Source organism: Dysidea avara, chromosome 14 (assembly GCF_963678975.1).
Source record: "Dysidea avara chromosome 14, odDysAvar1.4, whole genome shotgun sequence".
NCBI lineage: Eukaryota > Metazoa > Porifera > Demospongiae > Dictyoceratida > Dysideidae > Dysidea > Dysidea avara.
Genome location: NC_089285.1, coordinates 12,943,131 through 12,951,479, shown reverse-complemented (window position 1 = coordinate 12,951,479; position 8,349 = coordinate 12,943,131). Strand labels below are relative to the sequence as shown.

At 37.8% G+C, this 8,349-nt stretch overlaps 1 protein-coding gene across 3 annotated transcripts; it reads left to right on the top strand.

The window, feature by feature from the left end:
* The first annotated feature begins 95 nt into the window (after nt 1–95).
* LOC136244299 (Na(+)/citrate cotransporter-like) lies at nt 96–8,275 on the top strand. 3 transcript variants are annotated; one of them, XM_066035850.1, is made up of 10 exons: nt 96–496; nt 1,494–1,759; nt 3,040–3,618; nt 3,733–3,855; nt 3,903–4,013; nt 4,061–4,180; nt 4,554–4,690; nt 5,867–6,147; nt 6,882–7,019; nt 8,126–8,275. In XM_066035850.1, exons 1-10 carry the CDS (start codon nt 254–256, stop codon nt 8,258–8,260), a joined length of 2,133 nt encoding a protein of 710 aa, XP_065891922.1. In that variant the 5' UTR covers nt 96–253; the 3' UTR covers nt 8,261–8,275. The 3 variants fall into 3 exon arrangements, with proteins under 3 accessions (XP_065891922.1, XP_065891923.1, XP_065891924.1); XM_066035851.1 differs by having other exon boundaries at nt 362–857; nt 916–1,759; XM_066035852.1 differs by having other exon boundaries at nt 371–496; nt 621–1,759.
* Nucleotides 8,276–8,349: the final 74 nt, after the last annotated feature.

Sequence of the window (8,349 nt, the reverse complement as noted above, 5' to 3'; positions counted from 1 at the left end):
ATGTTTTAATAGACCCGAGCTCCATATATAAGTCTTACCACATTTTATGCATTTTAGGAGTGTTTGACCATAGATCGTCTATTCTACGAAGAATATACGATCTATGGTTTGGCGAAAATTTTATTTTAGCAACATCGCTCAACCTCAACAAGTTGACCCCTCGAAATATTTAGGCTATATACGGTATCCTGTACGGTATCAATCTTTGTGCTTCGGGTAAAGGGGGTTGATTTAAGCGCGTACTATTTTAATTATGGCTGCACCTTCAGACAGTACGTTACTGATCGCCAAGGATGAAGTTGAACTATCAACAGATCTGGATGATAGTGAAGGACATAATGTTGAAGGAGGGTATTTAGAACACCGATCACGAATGAGAAGAATGTTTGATAGACTCTACCCTTGTCTGAAACTTCTTCAACTATGGTGGAGAACTCTAGTGATTATTTTAACACCACTGATTCTTCTGTTGCTACTGAAATTCGTAGATACAAGAGTGAGGATATGTACAGTTTGCATATCACATAGAACATATACTAAGCCCCTCCTTTACTGTTCCGAGCTACTGCCATAGATAATATATACCCTATTACTGTATATGTATTTTACACTTATTCAAGAGACTACGTGATAACGGAGTGAAAGACAAAATATTGGTGCAACCTTGAAGGAGGTGATGACAAACTGTGCACTAACCCTACATCAAGCAACTTTAACCCTACTGAGGTTCCAGTTGGGTTTGTGGAATGTCATCCAGGTTCTCCAGACCCTTCCACAGAGTTTGGGGTTACTAGTTACTTTAACACAGTGCCTACAGTCACAGTGCCGTGACTGGACATTTTGCGGCTAAAACCACGGTACGGTCACCCAGTAACTCAAGTATCAAGCACAATAGTTGTATGTAACTATATACAGGTGACCTCTTGAGTGACATTTATGTAGGATAGAAACTAAGGAAGTGTGGTAGTAGGCAGTGGTGAGCATAGTGGTAGGTCTCTGGACTCACAATCCAGAGGTCTGAGGTTCAAACTGGAGACTTATGTGGTTTTCTTTCTCTTTTTTGTCTAAGTTTTATTTTATTCATGTGACTACATACCGTGACTCTAGTCACAGAATACCTTTAAACTGAACCAGTAATACACTTCTATAACTAGGAACTTGTAACTGTAACTAAGTTACAAAAGTATTAGTCACAGTTACTAGTAATCAAACATTAAAAGCCAAAATGCTCTGCAATTTTTGCACCTTACAATGCAACAGGCAAATGAAGTAGCTGCTGTACACATATCTCTACTAGGTGACTAATCTGGTTTGAGTCAAGCATAACCCAAAGATAAGCTTCACTTTTGGGATTAAGAAATTTCATTGTGTAGTATTTCATACAAGAATTGTTTAATGTCATAATGTTTTAAAATCCTTTATGTGTCAGTTACAGTTGTATCAGAGAGTTGATACTTCAATATCATCACATAACATATTATATTGTTCCCCAGTCTGCTAGAGCTGCTTATTGTATCCTAATCATCACGGTGTATTGGATCACTGAGGCCTGTTCCATTACTGTCACTGCTCTCCTGCCGCTCGTCTTGTTCCCATGCCTCGGGGTGATCACTGCCAAGGAGACGGCAGCGAGCTACATGAGTGACACCAACATGCTGTTTGTTGGCGGACTGATCGTGGCAGTTGCTTTTGAGAAACAGCAACTACACAGGAGGATAGCATTACTGGTGTTGATGGCAGTGGGGTCCAAGCCACACTGGTGAGTGTCTACTGGCATTATACTGTATGTGCACGTGGTTTTGTTCATATTACCAAAGAGTTCATTTATACACAGAAGGCTGTTGGTCTAAAACGAGTATATCCAATCTATAATTATGCAAAGGAATCTATTAAAACATAAGTATTTTAAAAATGGTACCCATTTAGCTGTTTTCAGAACAATACTGACACACGTAACTAAGTGTAGTTGCTACAGCACAGAACAATTGCTTGACAAGTATTGTATTATTGTGGTTTACTTGAGTGTGAATGGTGAATGATTGACAAGAGTTTTGTGTATTAGTATGTCAGGTAACTTGGTGCGACTTTATCATGTTGCTAGTACTGAGCATTGTGCCATAACTGATCGGCACAATACATGCCGATCAGCATACATGCTCTTAGTTGTACACTAGTAGTCTGATTAAGTAAACAGGTACAGTTTTGACATATCGTATTGTGGGTGATTTTTCAAACTTTCAAGCATTTCGTAGTGGCCTTCTCTCTTTCCAAGACCTGTAGCTCTTCAAAATAAATTTCCTGAAATAGATGCTAGTAATCACCAAATTCAAGGTAACCATTACTGGAATCACCATTCACACAAGTTTCAGGGATCACTACATTTGTTGTCCAGAACATCATAACTTTTGAAAACAGAAATATCCATGCTTTCTAATGTAAGATCATGTTTTTCTAATTAATGCTTTGCTATGTGTAGTAACTACTAAATTATTGTGGTAGTGTAAATATTAAAAGTGCCACGTGCAAATTATGTAATGTCTCACAAGTTATAGTATAGTGAGAGTGCTGATAGAATTCCTACATACTTTGCTGCTGTTTGTGAACTAATGAATGTTGCATCATAATTGTTCAAGGCCTCCCAAATTGAAGAGAGAATTGAACCAGTCTAACTAGTATGTTTCAGGGGTGTACCAAGGGGGGTTTTTCCAGGGGTTTCAGGTAATTTAGGAACCCCTTGGATTTTACTCTCTACTTGAAATGAAACATTAAGAAATTGAAACTTCAGGTTTCCAGAATCTGGAATCTATCATGGAACAGGACACATTTTAAACTTAATCTTAGTTTTAAAATAGTCTTCACATGATAGCAACACTTATAGCATTGTTCAGAATAATGATTTTGGTGAAAGGATCGAGATACTCTAATAGAGCAGTCAGGCAATATAACTCTAACATAGTAGTCATTTAGCTGTAGTGGAAACCCCTTTTCAAAATTCCTGCGTACACCACTGTGTTTACTGTTTCTCTTGTGTTGTTTCAGGTTGTTGTTTGGGTTCATGGTCACAACTGCCTTCCTGTCCATGTGGATCAGTAACACAGCAACTGCTGCTATGATGCTGCCAATAGCACATGCTGTACTGCAGGAGATAAAGAGCAAAGAGAAACTGTCGTATCACAGGGAGCAAGACCAAGAACGAATACCACTAAGAGACCATGATTCTGATGAATCAGTAGAAGACATAACAGAAATCAGCAACGATGGTCAACCTTCCTCTTCATTGATGACAGTAGAAATGATGCCACAAGCTGACACCGAGGAGAACAACAGAATTTCTGATAGTGACACTGGAGAGAATACTTCAGACACTAACATGGTCACTCCTCCACAAGATGACTCTTATAATACATTTGAGGATGACATCACTCAGAGGAGAAAGAAAAGAGTAAGGTTTCAGTTACCTAGTCAGTTGTACAGCGAAGAGAAATTAAGAGACAACAAAAATCTACAGAAGTTGTCCAAAGGGTTGATGCTAGGTGTTGCCTATGGCGCCAATATTGGAGGGACTGCCACATTAACAGGCACTGGACCCAACCTTGTGTTGAAAGGAGACATAGAAAAGTACATTCTTTAATATTGTAAATTTTGTCTTAATTTAGGATGATTTGATAATTTGCTACTAGCTGCAGGACTTGTATGCAGTGTTTGTTTAATAGTTGCTGTGTTGTTTTACAGGTGTTTTCCTGACAGTCCAAATATTATTAACTTTGGAAACTGGTTTGTGTATGGTGTGCCGCAGATGCTGTTGCTACTGCTGTTTGCCTGGTTGTACCTCTCGTTAGTGTTCTGCAGAAATAGGTATACACCCACACATTATGTTACACTTAGCAGCCATAATTTTTTAGTTTTCTGTGGCCAATAAGAAGATTCTGCTGCAAAAAGGCAATGTATAACTTGAATCATGACAGAGTGAAAGATGTCATAAAGAAAGAGTATAAAAAACTTGGACGAATCAGGTTGAGTTACTGATGTTTGAAATACTGTCCTTTATAGTATTTTATAGGTATGGAGAAGTGATGGTAGGCATATTCTTTGTAGTACTTGCATTGCTGTGGTTACTGAGGGAGCCAAACTTTATAAAAGGATGGGCAAGTATTTTCTCTGCTGATGAAAATGGCCAAAGGTGAGTCATGTCATTGAGAGGCATGCCACAACTAAAAGAAATAAATGAGACTATAATTTGAGTATCTGAAAATTGAGAACTTGTATGTTCTTTTAGAGGAGTTCTCAGTTATCGTAACAATTTAGATTGTTATATTCTGCTGGGTGTACAGTATAGTGCAAATATTTTATGAGGTAAAATTTTGATGAATCAGATGATCAAGCATTTTGACAAGTACTGTATTGAAGAATGCTCTAAAAGGCAAAAGTCTGTGAGGCAAAATTTTGATGAAATGCAAGTCAAATTCATCAAAAATTTTCCCTTTTGTCCTATACAGTATATGTCTGTATAGTATACCAGACATGTGTTGTTGTTGCTGTATCTTGTTCACTAGCTATGTGTCGGACACTACCACGGTGATGTTCATTGTGTTCTTGCTCTTCATCATACCATCGAGGCCGTGTGTCATCTGTAAGAAGTGCTCATCACAAAACTGCAAAAAGTGTTATCATCCTGCAGTCACTGTGGAAGGTAGGTACTTTAAGAATGTTTCTTGTGCTTGTTGTGTTGAAGAACTTTGGGAGTCCTGTTTTTTCCCCCAAAGTTTTGTTGCTAATTTAGCATGCTATTGTAGTAAGTTTATAGTAAGTTCTCTGAAATCATGAGCACTGCTAAATCTTTATGTAGGTACTCCATGCCCTACAATATCAAATGTAGTGCATCACATTGAACTCACTCGTCTGGGGAATTGGTAGGACCAGAAGAAGTTTACTGTGGCTTCTATTAGAATTATCACAACATTAGTAGGACCATCTATGGGGTGTGTAATGGAGTGATTTTAGTAATGAAGTTATGAAGTACACTTCTGTTACTATTTGGGGCCTAGTATAAGTACAGTGGTCCCTCCATTATCCGAACTCATTGGGTCCTAGGTGTGGTTGGATAATGGAGAAGTTCCATGTACATACAGAGCTTAGTTAAAATACTCTAATAGAGCAGTCACTTCCACAGTTCGGATAACAGAACGTTTGGATAATCAATGGCCAAATAATGGAGGGACCACAGTATAGTATTATCAATGAGGTGGCTCCATGTAATGTTTTTTTGTTGTGTATAATTTTGTGTAGTGGGTGTAGTCAGACTTTTGGTGATGCCAGGGCCTAGTTGTATAATCATTTAGTTCATTATTATAGTAGTCATCAAAATAATTATTATTATGGTATTTTCCTTTATTGTAATAAGCATCATGATGCCAGGGCCCAGTTGTATATTTATAGCAAGTTGATATAGGGAAGACATACCTTAGTGTGTGAAGCACACTAGCATGCAAGGAATGCCAACCTAGAGGGGTATGGGGCATGCTCCCCCTGGAGTTAGACCCTCTGAAATTGAATCTGAGGTTTATCTATAAATATGCTGTAGCTATTAGGGTGACTGCTCTATTAGGGTATCTTGATCTTGAATTTATGATTTTCTGCTAACTACATGCCACCTAGGAAAATTTTATGCCTTCTGAAATTGAATGTGAGGCTAGTTTATTAGAGTAGCTACTATTGTTCATATTAGGGTGACTGTTCTATTAGAGTATCTTGATGTTTATTATAGTGTACAATTATTGATGCCCAGGCCTGGGTATGGTAGCCTGGGTTCTGGCTACGTCTCTGATTTTGTGAAATGTGTAATGTCGTCTTGGTCTGTTCCTAATAGCGCTACATCAGTCTGGTAGTTCAGACACATTACTGGATTGGCCTACTGTCCAGCAGAAACTCCCATGGAATGTTGTGATCCTGATTGGCTCTGGGTTTGCCTTAGCAACAGGCGCTCAACAGTCAGGCTTGTCCCGGTGGGTTGGTAGCAAACTTCATAATCTCAGGCACTTGTCAACTGGAGGGATAGCATTTCTCATCACCATTATTGTTACCCTAGTAACAGAAGTGATGTCAAACGTGGCAACTACAACTCTGTTTCTACCTATACTTGCTGAATTGGTGAGTATATATGTGACCTGATATTGGATATGGCACAAAAGTTGCCAATCATATCGGCTTTTACTTTTGCAGTACAGTGTAATGCTTGTGGATGGTGTGTAGTTTTGGAGCAGTATAACATGTAGAGTGTAACATGAAATTTTACTTGTTGTATATTTGTGCAAGGTTGTATCAAGGACTTTATAATTAGCATAAGTCACTCAATTATCGGCACGTTGTAAATTATACAGACTACAGAATATATGAAGTTACATAATACCAGTATGCTTTGCATCTAACTTGAATATCTCTCAAACGACTGGCCTCATCTCTGTAAAACTTTTGTGAAACAGAGTTATCCAAAGACTGTATATCCCACAATTACTCACGAATTCGCAGAATCTGCCAATAATTGGTCAATCACTGAATCACAGAGTGCTGATAATATGTGCCTCGTGCTGATAATTGATGCACAATACGTTTTGCGATTTCACTTATAACACAACGATCACTCACATGAGATAATTAAAATTTAGTGTGCCAAGAGACTAAGTCCATATGTCATTTCAGTGAAGAATTGCAATCGCTAGACGAAATGGTCCTGATAATTGGTGACTTATGTAGTGTATATGATAAGGGGGCCAGGGCTATTATTATATTCAGTAAGTACTGTAGTGTACAGTATGTTATCTAAACACTTCAGGTTCCTTTTGTCACTGTTAGTATATATTATTGTTTTATACATTTTATTGTAGGCAATAACTCTTGAAGTTGATCCACTTTACTTTATGATCCCTGCTACTATTTCTGCTTCATTTGCATTTATGTTGCCAGTAGCAACTCCTCCAAATACAATGGCCTTCTCTTATCAATACCTTCAAGTGACTGACATGGTAAGAATGTAACGTGATTAGTGTGTTGTGTGTGTGTGTGTGTGTGTGTGTGTATGTATGTGTGTGTGTGTGTGTGTATGTAGTAGAGATATAAAACTGAACAGAATATAATAACTGGTTACTGAGTAGGATCATAACTGTCGGTTATCCATTTAATTGAATTGAATGACACTTTCTACAATTTTTATGCATGTAATTAAGCTACATGCCCTTAAAATTTGTATGTTGCTATGTTAATTTACAAGCAAAGAACAATATGAGGAGCACCTCTGCAATCAATACACTCACTACAAAAATTATGAATGATTCTCATAATGCACTACCCGCAAACTAACGCCTATGTGGTAGTGGAAAAAGAATGGCACACAAAGAAGGACAAAGGTAAGTCCATGATGCTGCATTGTTTGGTGGTCGAAGGCTATGAAAGGACCACTGTTTAAAGAATTAAACTACAATGCACTCAAAATTATGCCATTAGCTACCGATTACATAATATGTAACTAACTGTAGCTATAGCTACATGCGATATTCATCAAAGCACTGAATGTTGCATTCAAAGCTTTGAAGCTTAAAATATACATTCTTTTATGCACTAAATGTCAGTAGCTTCTGAGTGCTATCCAATCTTGGAAACAGAAAGTTTGAAGTTTTGTGATAGCTTGGACTGATTCACTGGAAACCTGTCTGTCATTACACCCTACAATGAAACCTCTATAATCTGACACTTGTTGGTGCTCCAACCAGTTGTAGCAGTACTTTTTAAAAATGATCATATCAATTATTGTGATAAATCAGTTACTCTCTTAATACATATACCATATCTACTTGGTTAAAGGTTGCAGCGTTTATCACCTTAGTCCTAAAAATTGATGCGGCAACTATTTGAATTTGAATGCTTGAAAATGATGTTGAAGCCCTTGTTTTCTAAAAAGCTTTCGTTGCACCACTTGAGTGCGGCTACTACTGAAGGTGTGGCGTTTAACCAAGTACTTATTAACTCATATCAGTGCATGAATTCCTTGATTGTTGCATGCACAGCCTTAAAGCATGTGGTTGTGTATACTCCCTTTATCAGTTTAACTGTTATACACGTTGTGGTTTGTCAGGTGCTGACAGGATTGGTGATGAACATAGCAGCTATCAGCATTGTGGCATTGTGTCTAAACACTTATGGAGTACATGTGTTTGACTTGAAGTCAGGACTGCCTCAGTGGGCCAATGGCTCATCATGTACAACATAGTATTTATTTTTTAAACCTAATTATTGGTTTCTCATCCACCATGGAATTCTCAAAATATCAGTTTGGGTGGGCAGTTTTAAATTTTATAG

What these genes read in the sequence shown, in the direction of transcription:
- LOC136244299 (XM_066035850.1), top strand. Translation starts at nt 254, where the DNA reads ATGGCTGCACCTTCAGACAGTACGTTACTGATCGCCAAGGATGAAGTT. An exon ending in GTGGGGTCCAAGCCACACTG is followed by an intron (nt 1,760 to 3,039) that starts GTGAGTGTCTAC and finishes GTGTTGTTTCAG; the next exon opens with GTTGTTGTTTGGGTTCATGG. An exon ending in TTAGTGTTCTGCAGAAATAG is followed by an intron (nt 3,856 to 3,902) that starts GTATACACCCAC and finishes ATAATTTTTTAG; the next exon opens with TTTTCTGTGGCCAATAAGAA.